General features: G+C 43.4%; 1 protein-coding gene across 3 annotated transcripts; it reads left to right on the forward strand.

Annotated features, from left to right (window-relative positions):
* Positions 1-1,983: 1,983 nt before the first annotated feature.
* Positions 1,984-26,484, forward strand: SH3BP5L (SH3 binding domain protein 5 like). Of its 3 annotated transcripts, none has more exons than XM_058167574.1 (7): positions 1,984-2,042; positions 9,245-9,911; positions 11,169-11,231; positions 13,861-13,989; positions 19,777-19,938; positions 20,774-20,947; positions 24,544-26,484. In XM_058167574.1, exons 2-7 carry the CDS (start codon positions 9,690-9,692, stop codon positions 24,943-24,945), a joined length of 1,152 nt encoding a protein of 383 aa, XP_058023557.1. In that variant the 5' UTR covers positions 1,984-2,042; positions 9,245-9,689; the 3' UTR covers positions 24,946-26,484. The 3 variants fall into 3 exon arrangements, with proteins under 3 accessions (XP_058023557.1, XP_058023556.1, XP_058023558.1); XM_058167573.1 differs by lacking the exon at positions 1,984-2,042 and adding an exon at positions 2,063-2,188; XM_058167575.1 differs by lacking the exons at positions 1,984-2,042; positions 11,169-11,231 and adding an exon at positions 2,063-2,188.

Consider the following 26,484-nt stretch of genomic DNA (forward strand, 5'->3'; position numbering starts at 1 on the left):
TCATGGCCAATCATGAATGCTGAATCTTTTAGGAGAGTATTTCGCAAACTTTGCAACTTAAGATGGGTGGATTTCTATTCTCAGAATTCCCCAGTCATTGAAATCTACACGTTATAGAATAGAATAGAATAGAATAGAACAGAACAGAACAGAACAGAACAGAACAGAACAGAATAGAATAGAATAGAATTTATTATTGGCCAAGTGTGATTGGACATACAAGGAATTTGTCTTGGTGCATATTCTCTCAGTGTACATAAAAGAAAAGATACCTTCATTAAGGTACAACATTTACAACACAAATGATGGTCATAGGGTACAAATTTAACACTTAATGATACAACACTTAATAATAGTCATAGGCTACAAATAGATGCCATGCTAAGCTTGAGAAATGTTATGCTGTAATATTGCATGGTATGCTTGCTTGACAACCGTGGATAGAAAGACACTACAGAGGGTGATGAGCATGGTACAAAACATCATGGGCTGTCCCCTGACACCACTAGACGAAATCGCTAGGACTCGTTGCCTTAGAAGAGTGAGGAAAATCTGACTGTTCACACCCTGGTCAGCACCTCTTTACTCTCCTACCATCGGGCAGAAGATACAGAAGCATAGTACAAACAGTTGAAGAACAGCTTTATCCGTGGGCTGCCAGACTTCTGAAGCCACATAACATAAATATGTAGTATGATAGACTTGCAGGGCCAGCACAACACGCAACATGTCATATTGGCGCAATATATTATAATGCAAAGTTATGCACACACACACACACACACACACATGCACACGATTGTGTGTTGGTTAGTATGATTTACTGGGTTAGGGATTTTCTGCCTTTCACTGTGCGTTATTGAGATGTATTGTGTTGGGGTGTGTTCACTAAAAGAGGCTCAGCCAATCTCATTGTACACTACTAGACTCTGTGGTCTCATCCCAAAACCCCAAAAACTTTAACCTAAGACTGTCTACTATTGACCTCACCCCATTCCTAAGAAGTCTGTAAGGAGCGTACATAAGAGCACCAGTGTGCCTACCATCCCTGTCTTAATGTTACCTTAAATTGTATTCACTTTATGTATTCAATTCATGCTTATACTTGTATATATTATCTAATATGTACTCGACGAAATAAAATAAATAAATAAATGTTGTGCATTGACAATAAAGGTTTGAATTGAATTGTATTGTTTTAGACGTCTATGGAAATTCTCAATCATCCAGGTCAGGGGTCTCCAACCTTGGCAACTTTAAGACTTGTGGACTTCAACTCCCAGAATTCCTCAGCCAGAAAAGCAACACTGGCTGAGGAATTCTGGAAGTTTAAGTCCACAAGTCTTAAAGTTGTCAAGGTTGGAGACCCCTGATCCAGGTCATGATTGTCTCAAAGGTGCTTTTTCAAAAAGGGAACTGGACTTCCTTGTTGTTTTTTCTTTCAGAACTGAAGAAGCTTCTTGGATGAGAAGCGGAAGGTTTTCAAAGAAAAGTCCTGTTGCCTTTTGAAAAAAGCACCGTTGGGACATACTGTTTTAGACGTTCAAGTGACAATCCAACCCTGACTTATATGGAATGTAGCCTCCCAGGACGAAAAAAACAAAAAACATCTGCATCTTCCTTCAAAGGCGCCAAGGCCAGCAGGCAAAACGGATGTAGATCTTTAAGCGTTTATCTATGCACCGCGCTCGACTTTTCCGTAACGCAACATGGCGTTTCCCTTTGCAAACCATCAATTCTTTTTTTTTTAGGGGATTGAAAAGTCGAAGAAGAAACCCAAAGTAGCAAATTGTGGTGAAGGGAATAGGAGCACATATATATTGCAGGCCAAAGATCCTTGCATTTTCTCCAGGATGTTTGAGGGGAGGGGGTGGGGGAATTGCCTAAGGTGTAAAATCCGTAACACCTGCCGTCCAGACCGTAGGTAGCCGCCATGCTGTACGTTAAAAAGTTCGGGAAATGGAAGGGTGGCTTCTCTGGGACGCAGCACTTCCGCTTCCGCTTAGGCCGGTGGTTGGAGCGGGTGCAATTGAAGCTTGAAGGTAAATAAAACATCCAGCCCCTCCCCCCCACCTCTCTCCCCCCCCGCCCCGCGCGCGTTTGGTTGGGGCCGCTTCGGGTTGGGAAAGCCGCGCAGCGTTGGGAATGCCGCCGGAATCGACGCAGAAAGAGCGCAGACCGGGAAAAAGTGAGAGTTTTCGATGCGATCCCCGGATCTTAAGTCTTTGCTTGCATTGGAAAGCTCACGGGGTAAAACTTGGGCGACCCCCGTTGTGGGTCTGCATAGACGGGTGCAAATAAAAAGGGCGGCGCTGCTGCGTCCCTTTAAACCCTAGCGAATTTGGGGTGGCACAAGCCAGCTGTTCCCACTTCGGTCCTCTCCAAATTTCCTTAATTCCTAGCTGGCATTATACAAAAAACCAGGGAGTCGTGGCTTTTATAGATTAAAAACCAACTTCATTAGATTTTTTTTTAATGTTGTTTTAGATTGACAAGCTGATAGCCTTGCATGCATGCATGCTCTGGTGTGTGCCAGTCCATCCATGTATTTTTAAATTGGTGGACTGTGGGGGGAGCGGGGGGGGGAGAAGTATGTTGTTTTTCAAGGCAGTGGCTACCTGGGTGACTTTGGGCCATTCACTCGTTTCAGTCCAACCCACTTTACCAGTTTATTGTTGTGGGAAAAATAGGAGGAGGAAGGACTATTAGGTATGTTCATTTGCCTCCAGTTATTTATAAAAATAATAAAGGTGGGATGAACATTAATTAATCAGATGTCCTGGCTTGCATAGAAAAGCATGAGCATGCTTGGGATAAAACCAACTTTGGTCATGCTTGTGTTAGTACTATTTTAAGCATTAGCAAGTAATATATAGCAGGTTAGTATGAGATACACAGCTGAGGGTGGTAACCAGCTCTGTTTCTTTTCTGTGTTCCTCTAACGTTTAAAATAAAGCCTCAATTGTTCAAAGCTGAGATGGGATCAGAATTCAGTCTTTCTGGGCCCTCTGGTGAAGACCATAGGATATGGAGGAACATTGTGAGCAGAAATCTTAAGTGAAGTAAATGGCAAAGAACAGGAAACGAAGGAAAGAAAAATATGTGTGTTCATGAAATTAAGAGGAAGAATGTCATTCATTCTAAATGAAAGCGGTGAATAATGTAGGGAGGGAAAGTATATTGTTATGAATGAATTGGCTAAACTGCAGATCCAACAATATGAATTGGTGTCATCTTTGTGGGTGATCTTGTCTGGGTTAAGAAACTAAGCAGGATCAAATTTGGTTTGTTATGTGGATGGGAGACTTCCAGGGAATAGAAGGCTAGATGGGAAGTTAAACATCCTAAAAGAAGATAAATGTCTACTATTGCCAAAAAAAGTGCATGGACCCAACCATGAAGTTACTAGTAGTCAAGATATCAAGTCTCTGAACGTAGAAAATCCTTAGATTAGTGATAGTTGGATATTCTGCTCCAATAAATGATGATAAAGTTTTCCAAATTTAGGAAAAATTATACAGTCTGAAGGAAAGTGATGGAAGGAATTATTTAATAGGTGACAGTAATGGATGAGTGAGAATGAGAAAAAACATTCGAGTCGTTTAGACATTAAGGATGAGTGAGAATTGTAATTGGTGAACATCTGTTTGGAAAAATATCTATACATGATTTAAGCATAAGTCTGTTGAGATCTACATACGGCAATGAAAAGATAAACTTAAAGCATGATTGATTTGATTATGTTGGAAAGCTGAGAGAATTGGTGAACAATACAAGAAAGGAATAAGGGATAGATAATTTTTAACATGAGTGAAAAAAGTAGACAGAGAAGGAAAGGAAAGAAATTAAAGAAAACAATATTATAACCAGAATGACCATAGGAAGAGAAAATATAAAATATGTATGAAAAAGCATTAGAAGATATAATAATTGTCCAGCAGAATAAATGGAAAGTTGACGTAAGGAAATAGGAAACTTCTTGGAACAGGGTGAAAAGAATTATGTAATACTGTAGAAGTATCTGGAATTATGCTAATGGAAAAAGGGCATTTAATGGAATGATGAAGTAAAAGAGGTTACAGATGAAAAATAATGCTTGTAAGAGATTGACAGCTGCAAAAATGCAGAAGAGGGAAATACTGTGTAACTTGTAGAGAGAGAAGATAACTACAAAGAATGTTTTAAAAAACAAAAAAATAGTTAAGATTAAAAATGGCAGAGAAATTCAAAGCAAACTTGTTAGAAATTTAAAAAATATTTTGGAAAAGACAGTGCCATGTCAGCATAACAATGCAAATCAATGGTAAATCAGAGAGAAATCAATGGTAAATCTTAACACACAAGCTAATAACTATAACTGTACTATGTTAAGAATAATTACAGGAATAGAATAGAATAGAATTTTTTTTATTGGCCAAGTGTGATTGGACACACAAGGAATTTGTCTTGGTGCATAGTAATACAACTAAATTAGTAATACAACTAAAAAAAAGAGAAAAGAAAAGAAAGAAAACTTCAATGAAATTTCTATTTACATTAGCTTATTTACAAATTTTTCCACATTATATCCATAGTTTTGTACATCTTTGTTCTCCACACTAACAATTATTAACATTCATAAACTTCCCTTTCATTTCGTCTTCTTGTCTCTACCCATTCATAAAATTTATTCCATGTCCTATAATATTTAAAATAAATATTATAATATCATAATATATTATAAAAATATTTTGGCAGTGGGTGAAGAAGACTAAACAAGGAGCTTCAACTAGATTGGAATTAGAATGATAAAAGGGATTTATGATGAAACTGAAAGGAGGGTATGCTGGAAGGAGTATTTTGGAGATTTATATGGGATAATAGTGTTATGTTGAAGAGCTGAATTGAAACAAATGGTATAGCTATTAGTGTCCAAGTTTTTAGCTGTCAATTAGTCATAGAAACTGTAAAAATGATATGGCTGCAGAGGTATTAAAATATGATTTGCAAATGGAGTGGCTGCAACTTGTTCAGGGGTGAAGACCACTTCAGTGCCTGATCTTTGGAATAATACTATTATCCCCTACACAAAAGAAAAAATAATAAGAATGAATGCAAATGTACAGGAAGCTTAGAAGGTGGTTGGCAGAATTTTGATTGGAAGTGGACAAGTGGTGGCAGTGAACAACCTTTGGAATGGAGTTTTTGAGTTCCTAAAAAAAGAGACAAGAAATGTAAGAAAAAGAGGCAAAAAGTGTAAACCACAAAAGGCGTCTTTTGGGCTTTGGTGTAAATTAATTAAATTCAGGTGGTCCTCAGGTTACAATGGGATTGCTATTGCTAAGTGATGTGGTTGTAAAGCATGATGTCATGTGGCCACATCACTTAGCAGTGGCAATCCCTGGAGTCCCATTTGTAACCCCAAGACATGCAGATCAGATCATTAAGCAGGAAAGAATGGGAGTCCCAGGCACCATGTGGAAGGTGGGAGGCAGGGGATCCCTGGCACAGGCCGAGTGTCAGCATTCCAGGAAAAAAAACCCACTCCAAGTAAAAACTCCAAAGCGAGCATCTTTCAAAGTTCTGTTTACTAGGATAGCTAAACTGGCACATCTGGGAAAATCCAAATCTGAGAGGTCTGGATTTTTCCTCAGTAAATCAAAATCCCCCAAAACCATCTCCTCAATCCTCATGTCGATCACATGCTCCAATCGCCAACCGTCCCATCTCGAGACCACTCCTTCTCCAGATGCAGGATTGGTGTGACCTTGACTGACAGGAAGAATGCTATTATGTGTTCTGTCCCCCTCTGCAATCCAGGAGACACGAGCGATGACTTAATTAGCCGGCAACTATCAGCTGTGGCAGGAAACTAGCGAGTGTCTGCCAAGTGTCTCTGTTATCTCTCTTGATGCCGATGAGTCAGCCAGGAAACCAGGAACAAACAGGACTTCAGCTCTCTCCCTCTAAGCAGTTGATTTGCTCGCCACAAAGTGGTATAGCAGCCCTTGCTGCTTTTATATCCTGTGGGGTGTTGCTCCATGACACAACACTTCCTAGGCCTGCCCCACCCCTGCTTCTGTTGTTCCCGCCTCTCCTGCCTACGAAACCTAGGGTCCAGCCAGGCCTGATTGCCATCAGCTGGGTCTGGAGGCATGGCCTGGGGGGGGAAAAGAGTCAGGGGACGGAGGCCTCGTTATTTCCTCCACCTGGCCTGCCTCTGGCTCCTGGAGCTGAGCCGGTGCTCCAGAGGTAAGTCCTGATGGCCCTTCCCCCTCACTTTCCGAGTCACTTTCTGGCAGGGGGCCCGGCTCAGGGGGCGCAGACACAACATTAAGCCTAAAGACAACCCCTCTACTAAATCCCCCCCTCCTACTTGCCCACACGCAAGAAAGTGGCAGCACGGAAGCTTCCAGCCTAGTATGGCTTCCAAAGCTGACACCAAGTGTGAATTGGAGGAGGGCTTGGGAGGACTAGTGCAGGTTGTGTGTGAGGACAGGAAGACCGGGGGGATTTATCAGAGCAATTTACCGCTGTCTTCCCCATTGACTTTGCTTATGGGAAGCCAGTGGGGAAGGTTGCAAATGGGGATCATGTGACTGCAGGGCGTTACAACCATCATAAGTAAATGTGAGCCATGTTGTGGTCCATCAGCAGCCTACAGAGCTGGCAATGGAGTCGGAGAGCGATGAGACTGAGGTGAGTCCAGGGCCATCGGGAAGTGAGGTGCGGACTCCAGAGCCTCCAGAGACTGATAGTAGTGAGGCAGAGGAACAGGAGGAGCCTGTTCCTAATGCACGCATGAGAAGAGCTGCCAGAAGGCAAGAGCAGTTCAAGCAAAAAGGACGACTCGGGAGTAGGGCCAAGAGATGATTGGCCTCTCCCATAAGGCTTAAAACAGACCAGCACCGGCATTTGAGCTTTGCCGGAAAACAGCGTTGTAGCTGCGTCTTCTGCTTCATCTATGTCTTTGTTTTTGTGGCTTCTGGACATTTGCCAGGAAGGGCCTTTGGCAGTTTGCCTAACTGGACTAAGGTTTGTGAGAGAACTGAGGAATTTGTGTTGGGAGGCATTTGTTTTACTTTGAGTTGAACGACGCTGGGAATGAAGTAATTCCCAGCTGTTCGAATAAAGTTAGTTTGTTTTTCCACGGACTAAGTTTATTACTACCTACTTGGGCCTGGGTCACAACAAGCCAGTTGTCAAGCACCCAAATCTCAATCATGTGACTGCAGGGGTTCTGTGGTGACCAAAACTTTGCTGTACGGGAATACTGTAGTTTGGTATAAACTAAATTTAGGCATGTTTCTTTATTCTTCTCTCATGCCCTAATGTATTTGGCTGATTAGTTCTGCATTGTGCATAATGTTGCTGACCATCCCCCCACCCCCATAGGATATAGCATGATGGGTATATGTATTTATGTGTGTATCAGTGGTGAGTTGCCCCCGGTTCGCTCCGGTTCTGTAGAGCCGGTAGTAAACTCTGCTGGTGTTCAGAGAACCGGTGGTAATGGCTGGCTGGTCACGCCCCCAAACCAGTTCTCCGATCATCAAAGATTTTTTTTTTTACTTTTAAAAGCCTCTTTTCTTCAGCCAAAAAGGGGCTTTTAAAAGAAAAAAAAAACCTCTGATGATCGTGTGGCTGAGCAGGGATCCTCAGAGGAGCATTTTAAAAACTTTTTTTCTCTGGCCACCCAATCCCCCCTCCTCACTTACTTAATTAAGCAAGCTCCTTTTGGGCTCGCTTTCCTTCGGCATCTCCAATCAGTTACATTGTCTGGAAGGCAGAATCGGTTGCAGCTAATGTAATTGATTGGAGTTCCCCAGGAACTCTGGGAGTTGAAGTCCACAAATCTGCCTGGAATCCATTGCTCAGCCAAATGCTTTGCTGGCTGAGGAACTCTGGGAGTTGAAGTCCACAAACTTTAAAGTTAGGAGGTTGAAGACCCCGATCTAAAAAATTTAAGTAAAATAACAAAATATTTGTGCAGCTTTCTGAGATTTGGTATGTTTCTGTAGTGTTTCACTCTAACTACACAAACACACAGAATCTCACAAAGCTGTATGTGGCATTTTGTGTGTGTGTGAGTCTGTTGTGTTGTGTGTGTGTAAAGTGTGAAACTTGTTTTTTGAGCTTTTTGTGGATTTGTGAGGTTCCTGCTTGTTGCAGGGGCCCTTTTGGGTGAAGTGCAGTTGCTTTTACATTGTGTGTGAGTCAGTTGTGTTGTGTTGTGTGTGTGTAAAGTGTGAAATTTGGTTTTTGGTGCCTCTTATTGTTTTGTATACTTTGTTTATTATTTTTATTATTTATTGTTATTGGCCACACCCACCCAGTCACATGATGGCCAAGCTACTCTTACCCAGTCACATGACTGCCAAACCACGCCCACAAAATAAGCCATGCCCACAGAACTGGTAGTAAAAAAATTTAGAACCCACCCCTGGTGTGTATGCATAGATTTGTACACATGGCTTTGCAGGGAGGAGGGCATTATAGTTAGATAGAAGTGGAATGCAAAGCATTGTCTGATGCAGGTTGCAAAATGAGTGCAAATGTACAGTGATAGGAAGACAGATCGCCCCTGTAAAAGCTGTGTCTCTATCTAATGAAAATGCCTCTGTTCAATAAATGTTTATCCTGCAGTGAAGCTGTTTGTCTCCAAGGTGCCCCAGCTTCTTGCAAGAGATAGTACGGTTGCCTTTGTAAAACTTTCTAAAAGACAGGAAAAGACTTGATATGTCTTTGTGGCAAAGAACACAACTTTAGTTTGCAGCACCTGAAATGGAGCTGTAGTTGTCTGTTGCCTCCTAAAAGGTAAAGGTTCCCCTTGCACATACGTGCTAGTCGTTCCCTACTCTAGGGGGCGGTGTGCTCATCTCCGTTTCAAAGCCGAAGAGCCAGCACTGTCCGAAGATGTCTCCGTGGTCATGTGGCCAGCATGACTAAACGGCAAAGGTGAACGGAACGCTGTTTACCTTCCCGCCAAAGGTGGTCCCTGTTTTTCTACTTGCATTTTTTTACGTGCTTTTGAACTGCTAGGTTGGCAAAAGCTGGGACAAGTAACGGGAGCTCACCCCGTTAAGCGGCACTAGGGATTCGAACCCGCTGAACTGACGACCTTTCGATCGACAAGCTCAGCATCTTAAGCTACCAAGCCACCGTGTCCCGTTGTCTTTTTCTTTTGCCTCTTACTAAATAGCTAGCTTTTAAAATGTATTTTCTGTTTTTTTTTTCTCTCTTGCCTCTCGCTTGGCTGTTTCAGTTCATTAGGTTGTGCTGCTGGAGCTTACCATCAAGAGAGGATCTTAAGAGAATGCAGTAGAAGGGGGGGGGGGTGGAGGATACGCCTGACAGGGAACTTTCTCCACCCCCTCTGCAAAGGAGCATCTTTGGGAACCTCCCTGCCTGTGCCCCCCCCCTCTCTCTCTGTGGGGAAGATCTTGCATTGCACCACTTTACTTTTCGAAAGGATTCCAACTCGGCTGACATCAACAGAGGCGGCCTACTGCTTCCTGGATCGATGCTGTAACTTTGGCCTCTTCTCCTCCTTTGCCGCGCCTGCCAAAGGCATCTGGATGAGCTCAGAAACCCCATGCCAATTCCCCGTGGGCGGGCCTGGCCTGCACATGGTGCCTGGGTTTTTGTGACTCGGGCAGCCTGCCCACCGAGGGAGAGCAGAGGCCGCAGAGAGGCACAGGAAGGCAGGCATGGAGGACTCTGACCAGCGCTTGGTGCTGGGCATGAACATGGGGGATGGGCGGCAGACGCCTCCGGGGCAACTGCAGACCCCCTCGGAAGGCAACGAGGAGCAGCGGGTGCCTGGGCCGGAAGCCATGTGTGATGGTAGTGGCGATGCCAAGAAGAAAGAAAATGAGGAAGAAGAAGAGGAGGAGGAGGAGGAGGAGGAAGAGCTTGACCCTCGGATTCAGGTGAGGGCTTGCTGAATTTCTTCTCTTGTGGCCCTGCCTCCCTGACCACACACTTAGGAAGTTTGGGTCCTAAAGTCTGGTTGCAAAAATCTAGAGATCCACTAGGTGGCAGCAAAGGGATAAAGAAAAAGTCTTTGCTACCATTTAGTGACTCTGTGGTTGTTTATAACCCAGATCTGGTGGCCTTTAAAAACTGGCTCAGAGGGGAGCTAAAACTGTGTCAGAGGGGAGCTAAAACTTAGCTTTCCTGCCTCCTGAAGGACCTCAGTCTGATTTTGAGCCACGATCTGTTTTTGGATTATTTTGCAGGCGTTTAGGAAGAAAATGAGAACAGCTTGTCACTGGGAGCTCTACTTTTTTCTTGCCCCAAAAAGGGTGAAAAGAATTATAGTGCCCCATCATCAGTACTCTTTACATTCCTGAATCTTGTCAATCTCCTTCATATAAATAAAACATTAACTTTATTTTGAAAGCTATATTTTCTGGTTTAACAGAATAAAATTGTTCTGTTATAAATAAAGTTATTCATAGAACAGTTAATCAGTGGAACAACTTGCCTGCAGAAGTTGCCTCCAGTTCCAACACTGGAAGTTTTTAAGAAGATGTTGAATAACAATTTGTCTGAAGTGGTGTAGGGTTTCCTGTCTAAGCATGGGGTTGGACTAGAAGGCCTCCAAGGTCCCTTCCAACTCTGTTATTCTATTCTATTCTATTCTATTCTATTCTATTCTATTCTATTCTATTCTAAACACGATATAGCAATAGCACTTAGATTTATATACCATTCTACAGTGCTTTACGTCCCTCAGCATATTGTACCCAATAATTTGGATCCTCCTTTTCCCAAGCTCAGAAGGATGGAAGGCTGAGTCAACCTTGAGCCCATCAAAACTGAACTCCTGGCAGTGGGCAGAGTTAGCTTGCAATACTGCATTCTAACCACTGTGCCACCATGGCTCTTAATTGTTTATTCTTAATTGTTTATTCTGCATTCAGTAAAGGATTTTTCTCCCCCTGCATGTTCTGAATGCTTGAATGAATACATGCCTATGCATGAACGTATATGTTCATCCCTGTTCAGAAGTCAAGTAGGAATTAGGCCACATTGAGAAGTGAATTCCCTCCCTCTGGATATGCTGGGATGCCAAGTTCTAGAATTCCCACCCTGGTGGCCATGCCGAGATCAGAGGAGAGTTGTGTGCTGTGCTTAGTTCTCTGCCTTCTCTTAAGCCTCGGTCTATGATTTTCTGCCCACAGGAAGAGCTGGAACATCTCAATCAAGCCAACGAAGAAATCAATCGAGTGGAATTGCAGCTGGATGTACGGCAACAGAATCAACATTCCTTAAAACACCAAGGGAGGGGAGGGGAGGGGAGGGTGGGTTGTGTGCTCAAGATTTTCCTTCATATTGTAGGGAGGGAAAAGCACCCTCACTCAGGCAAGGGAGTGGAAGTGGATTGAATCCAGACATACAGATATTCCTTGACTCATGACTGGATCGCTTAGTGACCATTTGACGTTACGACAGAAGCAAGGGAAGAAGGGAGGATCTTCCAGCCAGAAAGATTGCAGTTAGAACTCTCTTACTTCTCCATGTCTTAGCGTAGTAAGCTTCAGGCCAATTAAGACAATCCCCTGTCACCAGAAAACCAGTGAGGTTGAGGAAAGGAAGTTTCATCTGGTTAGCGTAAAACCCAAACTCCATATTTGGGCTCTATATTGTGTTGCAAGCAAGTTGCCTCTTGGAGGATCTGCAGCTTATGTGAAGTTTAAGAGTGGAGATGGGAGCAATGGGGTGATGGTGGTGATGGAAAAGGTCGACCCCTTCTAAGGTTGCCACTTTATCAATGTCCCCTGAACCACCCAGGAGACTGAATTGCAACTCATAGGGGCCGGAATAGCTCAGGCTGTTAAGAAGCCTGTTATTAGAACACAGTAGCCTGCAATTACTGCAGGTTCAAGCCCGGCCCAAGGTTGACTCAGCCTTCCATCCTTTATAAGGTAGGTAAAATGAGGACCCAGATTGTTGGGGGGGCAATAAGTTGACTCTGTAAAAAATATACAAATAGAATGAGACTATTGCCTTATACACTGTAAGCCGCCCTGAGTCTTCGGAGAAGGGCGGGATATAAATGTAAAAAAACAACAACAAAAAACAACAACAAAAAAACTCCTGAGTCTTCTCAGGGATGACTATCCCCTCTTGTCCGAGGACTGACCCAAGTTGTGGTTCATAGTTTACACTGGTCGTCATCCCCTCTTGTCCTGTCTCCCCAACCCCACTCCGGGATACCGCCCTTCTGAAATTCAGTGGCAGATTGCAGATTTTAGACAGCACAAAGGAAGAAGAGTTGGGCTGTGGTGTGTTTTGTTTTGTTTTTTTGGTGTTTTTTTAAAAAAACCAAAGGCTAAAATAGTTGCATCAATATTACTCAGAATGCAAATCCTAAAATTGTGGCCTTTCACGAATGTATCATTTACCCTCTGCAGTTTCAACATCAGAAGATTTTTTTTTTTCTAAAGGGAAAAGGCCCCTCTCAGAATTCATCTGTATGCTAGGATTATACTAGTCCCAAAATTCCCAGCAACTGTGACAATATATAGGAGGCACTGAGTTTGGGAGGACTATTTTTAAAAAGTCATTTGATTTAGTTCTGCTAAGTCAAAAATTTAAAGGTTGTTTTGTTTTTTGTAAGTAAGATCAGTTTTGTAAGTACGATCAGTTTTGTAAGTAAGATCAATTAGTACTTTTGGCCTGGTTTAAACTTTGGAGCCAATTCTGTGGCTTCTCTTGCAAACTGTGCCAGCCTGCTTGGCATGACATATAGAAAGTCATTTCTCCCCAAGAACTGCCAGTAACATGAGATTATTTCTTGTTAAGGCTAAGTGATGGATAGGATTTTTGTTTCAACCCAGTGCTTTGGAGCTGCTCTTGTCCTATCACCTTTTAAGATTTCGCTACTGCTGCTAATGTGCATCTAACACAGGGACCCTCAAACTTTTTAAACAGGGGGCCAATTCATGGTCCCTCAGACTGTTCAGGGGCCAGGCCTGGGTGCGCGTGGCCAATTTAGCAGTCCAAACAATACACACAAATTAAACTTTAATTTGTTATGCTCCTGAGGGTGGAAAGCAGAATAGTGAAGGGATGTGGCTGCCTTGGGGTGTGTATGAGGGACTTCTGTTTATGTGTATCTCTCTCTCTCTCTCTCTCTCTCTCCTCTCTCTCTCTCCCCCTCCCTCTCCCTCTCCTTTCTCTCCCTCCCTCCCTCCCTCTCCCTCTCCCCTCTCTCTCTTTCTCTCTCCTCCCTCCCTCTCCCTCTCCTCCCTCTCTCTCTCTCTCTCTCTCTCTCTCTCTCTCTCGCCATTTTTGGCCTCCCCGGCCTCTAGTACCTCTTTGCTGCCCCAAAATGGGCCCATTTGTGGCCTCTAGAGGCCTCCGCACGCCCCATTTTTGGCTTCCCTGGCCTCCAGAAGGCGGATGGGGGCCAGCGGGTAGGCGGGGCGATGTGGGTGGGGCAGCCTCATGGTCCTGCGTGGGCTATATTAATGGCTTCGGCAGACTTATCCAGCCTTCAGGCCATAGTTTGAGGACCCCGATTTAACACTCGGGATAGATTGGCATCATCAGGGCCTCTGTCGCTGGTCCAGATGGTGGCCGTATGGTGTGGACCTTCTGCCTGAGTCGCCCTTGAAAACATTCAATTTACATAGCATTGGAATCCATCGCAGAGAAAGAATCTCATAAAGTAGCTTTGCTGGCAGAGGAACTCTGGGAGTTGAAGTCCACAAGTCTTAAAGTTGCCAAGGTTGGAGACCCCTGTCATAAAGGACACAGGCAGGCTAGACAGGCAACGTCTGAACAAGAGTAATAAATATGGCAAGAATTGGAGGGGAGGAGGATGTTTATTATAGATGCTAACACAGTTTATACCTTTGGTCTTAACAGGAGGCCCGCACCACATACCGCCGGATCTTGTCTGAATCCGCTAGGAAGCTGAATGCCCAGGGCTCCCAACTGGGGAACTGCATCGAGAAAGCGCGCCCTTATTACGAAGCCAGGCGCTTGGCCAGGGAGGTATGCAGGCCATGGCTTTTCAATATTTTTTTTCCCATATGTTTTTATTTTATTCAAAACAAAGTTAAAATACAAAACAAAAAAAAATCCAAGGAGACAAAAAAAACCCATACAAAACAATTAAAGCATTAAGAAAGGTATATAACCACCCCCATTATATGCATATTATTCCCTCCAGTTGAACACTGATTGATATATTCCTACAGCGTTAGTTCCCAACCCTTGCGAAAGAAGCTCTCCCAAAAAATTTTAAACTACTAAATTGATTTGCAACTTCTTCACCTGTCTTCTGTATGTTATATTAAAGACAACTTAGTTTAAAGGAAGAAAAATAATAGTGACCATGGCCTTTCATGAATATATGAGCTGCAGTGGCACAGTGGTTAGAGTGCAGTACTGCAGGCTACTTCTGCTGACTGTCAGCTGCTTGCAATTTGGCAGATCGAATCTCACCAGGCTCGAAGTTGACTCTGCCTTCCAAAGTCGGTAAAATGAGGACCCAGATTGTTGGGGGCAATATGCTGACTCTGTAAACCGCTTAGAGAGGGCTTTAGAGCACTGTAAAGCGGTATATAAGTCTTTATTGCTGTTGCTGTTGCTATATCATTTATCCTCTGCAGTTTCAACACCAGAAGATATTTTATTATTTGTTGTCCATCTCAATAAGTGACTCAGGACAGCGTATATCAGAAAACGTACAAAACTATTAAAGCGAAAGAGTATAATAAAGGCGGAATACAAATAAATACAAAAATAAATGATGCTAAGTGAAATTTACTATGGATGTTAGTAGTGACACAGGAAACGGGGCCCTTGACAAGGCTCTCCAACTTGGGTTCTGCTTCAGCATTCTTCTACTCATTTTATGAGAAGCCATAAATCATTATCTGAATTCAGAAGGAATTGTCCTGAACTAGGAACCTCTGGCTTGAACAAATGACTTGACGTAGTCCTTCTTTTTTGAAGCCATCTACAGATTACTTGTACTTTCACACCATTATCTTCCAGAAGGAGGTGGGGGAAAGAGTCTCTCTTTATTTTATAATGCATATATTAATTCTCTAGGGATCTGCACTGTAGCTTGCAAAAGAGAAACTTCTTATTTAATTTTTAAATTTAATTTTTAAACATAAAATGTTGGAAAAGACAGATCAGCATGATAAACCACAGCTTTTGGGCGTGTTTGGTTTGAGAGAGCCATTGCTTTTCCAAAACTGTTAAAATCTCTTTCCAATCACTCTGCTCTCTCTTTGTGTATGTAAGATCAAAGGCTGATATGAGTCTGAGGAAAACCAGGATCACTGATTAGATATCAGTCCTGTCAAACTGGCTGAGCTCTTTTGACAGGCTCTGAGCTTTGAGCTGGCCTACCGCAGCCTTACATTCTTGGGCTTTCCTACAAGTTTTGATTTCTATGAGAACTCTAGAACAGCATGGTTAAAATATAAGATGACTCCAGTATTTCCAGTATTTGCTACCATGATATCAGGAAGTGCTGACTCAAACTCAGGAACTCTGCTTTTAAAAATTTGTGAGATGACAGGCATGCTCTTGGCATACCTACTAAACCCTCCATTTTGGGAGGCTGGTTTTTAAACTAATCTTTTTTGGCCTCTTTTCCCAGTCCTCTGGTTTGAAGTACTTAGCAATGCTCTTCTTCAGAAAACATAGCCAACTAATATGCCATCCCCTTCCTACAGTCTGAAATAATATGGAATGGAATTCTCCTCTCCTCTCCTCCCCTCCCCTCCCCTCTTCTCTTCTCTTCACAAGTGTGATTGGATACACAAGGAATTTGTCTCTGGTGTATAAATGTTCAGGGTATATACAAGCAACAAATGATAAATCATAAAAATAATCATAAATACAACCATCATAAACATAACATAACATAATAACGGAGTTGGAAGGGACCTTGGTGGTCTTCTAGTCCAACCCCCTGCCCAGGCAGGAAACTCTACACCATTTCAGACAAATGGCTAGCCAACATTTTCTTAAAAATTTACAGTGTTGGAGCATTCACAACTTCTGCAGGCAAGTTGTTCCACTTATTGTTTTAACTGTCAGAAAATTTCTCCTTAGCTCTAAGTTGCTTCTCTCCTTGATTAGTTTCCACCCATTGCTTCTTGTTCTACCCTTAGGTGCTTTGGAGAATAGTTTGACACCCTCTTCTTTGTGGCAACCCTTGAGATATTGGAACACTGCTATTATGTCTCCCCTAGTCCTTCTTTTCATTAAACTAGGCATACCAAGTTCCTGCAACCATTCTTCATATGTTTTAACCTCCAGTCCCCTAATCATCTTTGTTGCTCTTCTCTGCACTCTTTCTAGAGTCTCAACATCTTTTTTACATCGTGGCGACCAAAACTGAATGCAATATTCCAAGTGTGGACTTACCAAGGCATTATAAAGTGGTATTAACACTTCATGTGATCTTGATTGTTTATGCAGCCCAGAACTGTGTTGGCTCTTTTGGCAGCTCTGCACACTGCTGGCTCATATCTAAATGTTTGTCCACTAGGACTCCAAGATCCCTCTCACAGTTACTACTATTGAGCAAGGTACCACATATATGGTACCTGCGCATTTTGGGTTTTTTTGCCTAAATGTAGAACCTTACTTTTTTCACTGTTGAATTTCATTTTGTTAGTTAGCGCCCAATGTTCACGTCTGTCAAGATCCTTCTGTATCTTTAGCCTATCTTCTGGAGTGTTGGCTATTCCTGCCAGCTTGATGTCATTTGCAAATTTGATGACTTCCCCATCTATCCCTTGTCCAAGTCATTGATGAAGATGTTGAAGAGTACTGAGCCTAAAACAGAGCCTTGGGGTACTCCACTGCATACTTCCCTCCATGTGGATGTAATTCCATTGAGGACTACACGTTGAGTGCGGTTGGTCAGCCAATTGCGAAACCATCTGGTGGTGGTGCTATCTAACCCACATTTTTCTGCTTTATCTAGTAGTAGGTTATGGTCTACTTTATCAAATGCTTTGCTGAAGTCCCAGTAAATTATATTGACAGCATTCCTCTGGTCCACTAATTTTGTTTGTTCGTTGAGCCTTAGCTTTCCTCACGTCATCTGCCTTAGTTATTTGTCCCTCTTTCCACTTTTTATACTTGTCCTTTTTGTCTTTCAATTTGTCAGATAGTTCTTTATGCATCCACGCTGGTTTCTTTTGAGATTTATTATTTTTCTTCTTCATTGGTATTGTGCTAGACTGGACTTTTATAATCTCACTTTTCAAAATTTCCCAAGCTTCTTGAGTTGTTTTCCCCTTGAGGATTCTCATCCATGGAATCCTTCTCAAGCTCTCTCTAAGTTTATTGAAATTAGCTCTCTTAAAGTCCAAGACTCTAGTTTAACTTTGTTCTACTACTTGTGTTTGCATAATGTTGAATTTCAGTATTGCGTGATCACTTGCCCCCAAGGTTCCTGTAGCTTCAGCACCTTCTATCATTTCATCTATGTTAGTGAGAATTAAGTCCAATATGGCTGATCCCCTTGTTCCCTTCTCTACTTTTTGGGAAACGAAGTTGTCTGCTAGGTTTGTTAGAAACCTGTTGGATCTTCCACTTGGTGCAGAGTTTGTCTCCCAGTTGATGTCAGGGTAGTTAAAATCCCCCATTACTACTGTGATGTGCTTCCTACATACCTTAGTTAGCTGACTAGCAAAAAGTTCATCTACTTCCTCTGTTTGGTTGGGTGGCCTATAGTATAGACCTATGGCAATATCATTTCCCCCCCTTTAATATTGACCCAAATGCATTCAAGATAATTTTCATCATTGTTGTGCTCTATTTCTGTAGAGATGTAGTTATTTCTTATATATAGTGCAACTCCACCTCCTCTTTTATTTGGTCTATTTCTTTTAAATAATTTATATCCCTCTAGCTGTATCTTCCATTTGTCGGTTTCATCCCACCAAGTTTCCGTAATGGCAACAATATCATATCTGCCCTCATTTACTTGAATTTCTAATTCACCCTGCTTATTCCTCATACTCTGTGCAGGGCTGATAATCTTACTCCCACAGAAAAGCTATGTTACATGCACTGATAACCCTATTAATTTTGGATTGCTGGGGACAGAAATTTTCTGTATCATTTAATTCTCTGTCCCCACTGTTCAGTTTAAATGTTTATCCAGAAAATCTGTGAATGTATTGCTAAGTAACTCAGTCCCTTTGTTTGATGGATGCAATCCATCTCTTTTGTAATTTTTCATTGGACCAGTTGCAGACATCGTGACTAATAAAACCAAAGCCTTCCCTTTTAGACCACTCCTTTAGCCATACATTAAACTCCACTATACGCTGGCCTTTACCTTTTTGTTCCTCAAATACTGGTAAAAGCTTTGAAAAGATAAGCCTACAACCTATACTACTAAGTTCATACCCCAAGCTCTGGAAATCATTCTGCACAGAAAGTACATCTTTTTGGGACAGATCATTTGTGCCAAGATGTATACTAGCATCAACATTAGAATACTTACTGGCATTCTTGACTATTTTAAGAATACGCCTCTTGTCCCTGCTGGCAGTAGCACCTGGCAGACACCTGACCTCTTTCAAAACCTCCATATCCTTTCTTAAATTTACATCCCTTACAATTGAATCACCAGTCAGAAAGTGGCTTCTCTTTTTGGATACCATGCTCTTCTTGTCTGACCGATGTGTAATACCTGATTCACATTTTCCCTTTCCAAAGTATGTTCTTCATCTCTGACCATGATCCCCTGCTTGTTTGAGTTATCAGTATCACAATTACCTTGACCTGTTACTTTAGTGTCCCTATTAAGGTCAGCAAGGGCACTATATCTGTTATACCGGGACACTGTAAAAGCTTTGTGTTTATGGTTCACAACTCTCACCCTGCCAGAACCTTCGGTTGTCCATACTGCCCTTCTTCTGCAGGATCTTTGTAGTAGAGGGGACTGATGGCACGGCAGCTCAGTAGAGTGGAATGGCTGAATTGGGCACCTAATTTCTGCTTGGAGAGCACAGATTTGAGATTCTAGATAGGTAATCTGTCCACGTAGACTACTAATTTGTTTACAAAGAGGACAGTACCCAAATTTGAAAAGAGTACTGCGAAAGACAGCTGCAAAACAAGTATTACACTGAACTAAGCCAGTCATTTTGAAATAGAATAAAATCACAATCTCAAGTGGACTAACCCTGAATATATTATTGCTATTTTTGGTTTATAGTTGTATGATTCGCGCGCTGTTATAAATCATAAGATTGAACATAAGTCATAAGATAGTCATAAGATACTAAATAAGCAATCAACATAAATATCATAGGACACTAAATAAAAACAATCAGCATAAATACAAGCAACAAAGCCATAGTCCTAAGAAGCTAAGAAAATAGATAATAGGAAAGATAAGGAGGATAATAGTACTGAAACCCTACCAAATGGTTTGACATCCCAGAGCATAAAACAGTGTTGTGGGAATTAGTCATTTAGCAGAGTGATGGCATGGAGAAAAAAACTCTCCCTGTATCTTGTTGTTTTGGCATGCAGTGCTCTTTTTGGCATGCATCTCCAAATGACACAGATGCCTCATGAGCCTCGTTTGTTTCAGACAGATCTCAAATGCCTTCTCAAGATTGAAGCTCTAGATCAAATCTGACAGAAATGAAGGGGAAAAAAACGATGGATGGATTTCCCTCAAGAGGGAAAGGGACACCAAAGGGACCGATTCCTTGTATACAGGCTGGTTTAATAGTGGTTGTTTAATTAACATTGCCGATTCTATTTTCTCCTGCTTTCTGGCAGGCCCAGCAAGAGACTCAGAAGGCTGCCCTGCGGTATGAACGAGCCGTGAGCATGCACAACGCGGCCCGGGAAATGGTTTTTGTGGCTGAGCAGGGAGTCATGGCAGACAAGAACCGGCTGGATCCCACCTGGCAGGAGATGCTAAACCATGCCACCTCCAAGGTGAAGTTCTTCTTCTATAGGGTGGAATTGGACTGATGGACTCCAAGAAAGTCCTGGATGATCAGGAGGATTCCAGAGTGGGAAATGTTGCTCTGGAGCACCCCATAGATGTGTTGTGATCTGTTAGCAGCCTGCGGAGCTAGCAGTGGAGTTTGACAGTGAGGAGGCTGGGGAGGACCATGGACCAGTCCTGGACTCTGGTGAAGGCCCAGACAAGGGCTCTGCGTTGGAGGCAGAGATGGGGCCAGGGCCATCTGGGAGTGATGCATGGACTCCGGAGCCTTCAGAGGTGGACAGCAAAGAGGCAGGCTCCTGCTGTTCCTAGTGCATGCATGCGAAGAGCTGCCAGAAGGCAAGAGCAGCTAAAGCAAAAAGGATAACTTGGGAGTAAGGTCACGAGATAATTGACCCTTCCCATAAGGCTTAAAAGAGCAGCAAAGGCTCTTGGGCTCTTTGTAGGAAAGCAACGTTGCTACATTTGTTTCTAGTTGGCATCTCTTGTTTCTGAACTTCGCAGGTTTGCCAAGAAAAGCCTTTGGCAGGATGCCAAAGAAGACAAAGGTTTGTGATAAGGCCGAAGGACTTTTTCTGAAGGACTTTGTTTTGGAATTAATTTGGACTAAGCTGAGAATGAAGTACTTCTCAGCTGTTCTAATAAAATACGTTTGTTTAGGACTGATTGTGTCTGGTAATAATTACTTGGGCCTCGGTCACAACAAGATGTAGTTTCTGTATAGTGTCAGAAAGGAGCCATCACCATGAAGGTGGAGAGAAGAGAATAGCAAGGCTGATTCCAGTGTCAGTTCAGTAAACTCGTGATTCCTCTGCCCTTCAGGTGAACGAGGCCGAGGAAGAGCGCCTGCGCAGCGAACGGGAGCACCAGCGGGTCACCCAGCTCTGCCAGCAGGCTGAGGCAAAGGTGCAGTCACTCCAGAAGTCCCTCAAGCGAGTGATTCTGAAGAGCAAGCCCTACTTTGAGCTGAAGGCTCAGTTCAACCAAATCCTGGAGGTGAGGTCGACCTTTGAACCTGCCCTGAGTCCCTTGTGGGGGGTGGGGGGAGGAGCAGATTTTGATTTTTGCAAAGCCAGGTCTATACAGTTAGTCCTTGACTTACAACAGTTCATTTAGTGTCCGTTCAAAGTTACAACGGCACTAAACAAAAGTGACTTATGACTGTTTTCCACAATTATGACCTTTCAAGCAGCCCCATGGTCATGTGATCGAAATTCAGACACTTGGAAACTCTTTCAATTTATGACCGTTGCTGTGTCCCAGGGTCATGTGATACCTTTTGCGACCTTCAGACAAGCAAAGTCCACGGGGAAGCCAGATTCACTTAACAACCGGGTTGCTAACTTATCAACTGCGGTCATTCACTTAACAACTTTGGCAAGAAAGATCATAAATTGGGGCAAAATTCACTTAAGAAATGTCTCACTTAACAGAAATTTTGGGCTCAATTGTGGTCATTCAGAACTACCTGTAATTGTTTCCCATCTGTCCTGAGACGAAGCTAGAGAAGTAGCTTCATCGTTTCCTCATCAGAAACATATTCCACTCCTAGAAACTAATCAAGGAGAGAAGAAACTTCAAACTAAGAGAAATTTCTTTACAGTTAGAGCAATTAATCAGTGGAACAATTTGACTCCAGAAGTTGTGAATGCTCCAACACTGGAAGTTTTTAAGAAAAGATTAGATAACCATTTGTCTGAAGTGGTGTAGAGTTTCCTGCCTAAGCAGGGGGTTGGACTAGAAGACCTCCAAGGTCCCTTCCAACTCTGTTATTCTAAAATTCTAAAGACGAAATTATGAAACGCTAGGTACAGATTGGAGTTTCAAGAACATTTTCTATCATTTTATTTATTTATTTTATTTATTTATTTAAACTTTTATACCGCCCTTCTCCCGAAGGACTCAGGGCGGTGTACAGCCTACATTAAAACAGTTAAATATACAAACTTAAAATCACAATTAAAAAACTTATTCAATAAAGGCCGAAATTAAAAACCGTCAAATTGACCATATAAAATACCCACTAAAATTGTTAAAATTTAAAAATTTAAAATTTAAAATTCAGGCCAGTCCCGCTTGGATAAATAGATAGATCATGACTCTTCCAGTTCAAGTTAAACATTTGGATTATCCTGGAGGATAAAGTAAACGCTCCTTCTGAATCAAGTTCAACTTTCAGTGCTTACCCATGTAGTTTCCTTGGAAGTACAGGTAGTCCTCGACTTGCAACTTACTCATTTAGAGACCATTCAAAGTTACAACTGCACTGGAAAAAAGTGACTTACGATGGTATTTCACACGACATCTGCAGCATCCCCTTGGTCACGTGATCAGAATTCAGATGCTTAGCACCTGTTCATCTTTAGGACAGTTGCAGCGTCCCAGGGTCATGTGATCAGCTTTTGGGACCTTATGACAAGCAAAGTCAATGGAGAAGCCAGATTCACTTTACAACCATGTTAAGTGAATATTAAGTTAATAGCTGCAATGATTCACTTAGCAACTGTGGCAAGAAAGGAGGGAAAAGGGGGCAACACTCATTGAACAAATGTTTCACTTAGCAACATAAATTCTGGGCTTGATTGCGGTCATAAGTCGAGGACTACCTGTAGTATGGAAGTGGTTTGCTATTGCTCTGTTGTCATGTTGGCATCGACCAGGGGTGTCAAACTAGATTTCTTCGAGGGCCGGGTCAGCATTGTCGTTATCCTCCACGGGCCAGCAGGGGGTGGGGGCAGTGGGCAGCGGGACGGATGCCTCCTGCAGCACCATGCCGGCCAAAGTGGTGTGTGGGGAGTCTGTGCGCAGCCCCCTTGTGCCTCGTTTTCACCCTCCATGGCCTCCTGCGGCACTCTGCCGGCCATTTTGGGGCCTGTTTTCAGCCGGCAAAGTGCTGCAGGAGGCCATGGTGGGTGAAAACGAGGTTTGGGGCCCCGGCACGCAGCCTGTTTTTTTATTATTATTATTATTTATTCAATTTTTATACCGCCCTTCTCCCGAAGGACTCAGGGCGGTGTACAGCCAGGTAAAACAAACAATGTAATATACAATTAAAATACAAATTAAAAAACCTATTACATAATTGGCCTAAAACTTTGGAACATAAAAACTAAAACCCACTAAAAATAGTAAAAATTTAAAACCAATAAAATTTAAGCCAGCCCCGCGCGAATAAATAGATGTGTTTTTAATTCGTGGCTGTCAGAGGCACCACGGTCAGTTTTAGCTGTCAGAGGCACCACGGGCTGGTCCTTTGACATTTCCAGGCTGGCCCCACGGGCTGGATTGTAGTCGTAAGTTGGGGCCTTGAGTTTGACGCCCCTGGCCTAGACCCACCTGGCGTACAGGTAGTCCTCAACGTACGACAGTTGAGCCCAAAATGTATGTTGCTAAGTGAGAAATTTGTTTTGCCCCATTTTATGACTTTTCTTGCCATAATTGGTTAAGTAAATCAGTAACACGGTTGTTAAGTAAACTTGTTTCCTCATTGACTTTGCTTGTCAGAAAGTTGCAAAAGCTGAAAAACATGACTCTACGACACTGCAACTGTCGTAAGTGTGAGGCAATTGTCGAGCATCCGAATGTAAATCATGTGGCCGTGGGGATGATGCAATGATCGTAAGCGTGAAAAATGGTCATAAGTTACTTTTTTCAGTGCCGTTGTAACATCGAACGGTCACTAAGCAACGCGTTGTAAATCGAGGACTGCCTGTACTAGCTTAGAATTCAGATTTTTCAAATGGGATGGGAGAGAATTTGGAATTCTAGGTAGAAATAGTGGATCTCATTCCCAGCTGGTTATACACAAGCCTAAATGCACAACCTTTGGGCTGAGGGCTGCAAATTCCCGTCCTCTTTTTAATTTGGATGGATGGATTCTTCCCATCCATCTTTTCTACCTAATGCAAACTTAAACCACAAAGTTTTAACTACTTACTCACTCAGCATGGAAGAGTGCACTTCTATGGATGTCTATATCAGTCTCCAATCTTCCTCAGTGATACAGCTCCTAAAGCAGAGATCTTGTCCTCGGTGTAATACAATGATGTACCAATGGATGTAGGGAGAGGGGGGGAGATGAAGGATTAATGTAAAGGAATGATTGAAGTTATGTAATTAAGAAATAGAAATAATTTGAAATGAAATCGGGGCTGCTCAGCTGCCACTTCAGAAGGGAATGGAAAGGGAGAGGAGAGAGTGAAGGAAGAAAGTAGGTAGGAAAGAGAGAGGTAGAAAAGGGGGAAAGGAGAGGAAGAAGAAAGGGGAAAGAGAGAGGGTTAGAAAGGGTGGAAGAGAAGAGTGGGGAAATAGGAGAGGAAGTAGAAAAGCAAAGGAGAGGAAGGATGAAGAAAGTAGAAGAAAGTAGAGAAGGGAGGAGGAAAGGTTGTGTTAAGGAAGGAAGTGGTAGCTGGGCAGGTCCGAATAAGTAACAAATGAAAGTTAATGACTAATGTTGAATAAGAGACTGTATATTGAATAGGCTGTTGGAAAATGGAAATAAAACTTTTTTATTAAAAAAAAAAAGATGTACCAATGGATGCGATATTAACCGTCAGGGTAAATTTTCTTGCCTGATATTCCTTGCGTTCTAGGAGCACAAGGCCAGGGTGACGTCCCTAGAGCAGCAGGTCGCCCAGGCCAAAATGCGCTATTCCGTAGCCCTGCGCAACCTGGAGCAGATCAGCGAGCAGATCCACGCGCGGCGGCTCCAACGCTTGGTAGGACGGCGCGCTTCCCCAGTTGGTGCTGAAGCCAGCCCGGCGCTGCTGTACGGTGGGATGGTGCTACCTCCTGAGCCTGTTGCCTCGGCCGACACACTCTCGGTCCTCAGCTTCCAGACCATTGCCTCTGACCTGCAGAAGTTTGACTCGGTTGAACACCTGCTCGGCCTGTCTGATGCTGCCAGTCTCAACAGCGATGAGCTGGAGGAAAGGGAGCAGCGGCGGATGGCTCAGCCCCACCCCTTTAAGCACCACCGCAGCATCAGCCTCTGACCTGCCCGTTCTCCCGCCGCCCCTTTTAAGTCCCGGCCTTCAGAAGAAGCGGGGGAAGTGCTGGTTCCCTGGCATTAGGAGAAGTTGCAAGGGGAGGCATGGATTCCACAGCGCAGGGGTCTCCAACCTTGGCAACTTTAAAGACTTGTGGACTTGTGAAAGCTCAGCAAAGCAAAGCTGGCTGAGGAATTCTGGGAGTCCACAAGTCTTAAAGTTACCAAGGTTGGAGACCCCTGCCATAGTGGTTTTTGGCCTCATCCATCTGCAGCGTTGATTCCCCACCACCACTCTGTAGGTGCAAATCCCAGATTGATTCCCCACCCCCCACTCCATAGGTGCAAATCCCAGATTTTCTGCCCTTTTAATCTCCCCACCTCAGGGGTTCAAATCCAAGTCCCAGGTCTTGGTTGTTGTTGTTTTTTTTTGGAGATTTTAGCATTCTGAATCCCACCTTACCTGATCTATCAAGCTGCCATCTCCCCAAGCATGCCCCTCTTCCCTGGGAGCATTGCATGCCGGAAGTAACTTTGCAACTTTGCACTTTTATCCTGGCTTGTTGGATCCCTGGTGATGTACCGGTAGTTATTCTCAGCTGCTGGAAGGCTGGTCTAGAAGCCGAGAGAAAGAAAGAGAGAGAGAGAGAGAGAGAGGTGTGGGAGGGAAGCAGCTTTGCTCCCTTTAATCTTTCTTTGGGGGGGGGGAGAGGAATATAGGTGGGCTCTAGAGCTATTATGTAGAGATGCTCCCCCCGCCACGCCTCTCACTGCATTTGAGAGAGTACTGCCCACGCTGCTTTCCCGCAAGGCTATAGATGACAATAAATGGCTTGTTTAAAGAAGAACTCTGGTGCTCCCACAGGGCTGCTCATTACCACCCATAACTGACAAGGCATGCTATTTGTCCCTCCTTTGCAACAGAGGACACACACACACACACACACACACACACACACACACACACGCAAGATGGCAGCCATCCACCTCTTTCTAGCTTCTCCTGAGCTAGAGACCCGCCGTCTTGCCTCATTGCAAAATCCAATGGAGAAACTGGTACTGCGGTGGTACTGTCCAGCCCTCCCTGGAGAAAAAAGAGATGTGGGGCAGGAGGTTCCTTCCACCCGAAAGGCCCCACCTACCCAGTACCCTCTCAGCACAACCCTTCCTGCCGCGTGTTCTTCTAATCTTCCAATCGTTTGCACTAGCAGGTGGCAAAAAGAGGGGACTGGGTTTTTTCTTCCTTCTGTTTTCCAGCAGTCCCCCGTCCCCCCGTCTTTCCATGCCTTTTTCGGCGGGTGGGTGGGGGGCGGGCAGGTTAGGGAGCAGTTTCTGCCACTCTAAACAAATTTGCTGGACTTTGGCTGTGATGAGAACTTGCCGGTTTGAGGCAGCCATACATACGGCAACTCTGTACATGTTTGTGTGCGTATGTGTGTGTGTGTGTGTGTGCGTGCGTGTGTGCGCACGCGCGTGGATGTGTGGAAGTTTGTATGACCGGCTTATGCTGTGTATTTTATTTAAAGTAAAATTTATGCCCTATCAA

This window comes from Ahaetulla prasina, chromosome 2, assembly GCF_028640845.1.
Source record: "Ahaetulla prasina isolate Xishuangbanna chromosome 2, ASM2864084v1, whole genome shotgun sequence".
In the NCBI taxonomy this organism is placed as follows: Eukaryota; Metazoa; Chordata; class Lepidosauria; order Squamata; family Colubridae; genus Ahaetulla; species Ahaetulla prasina.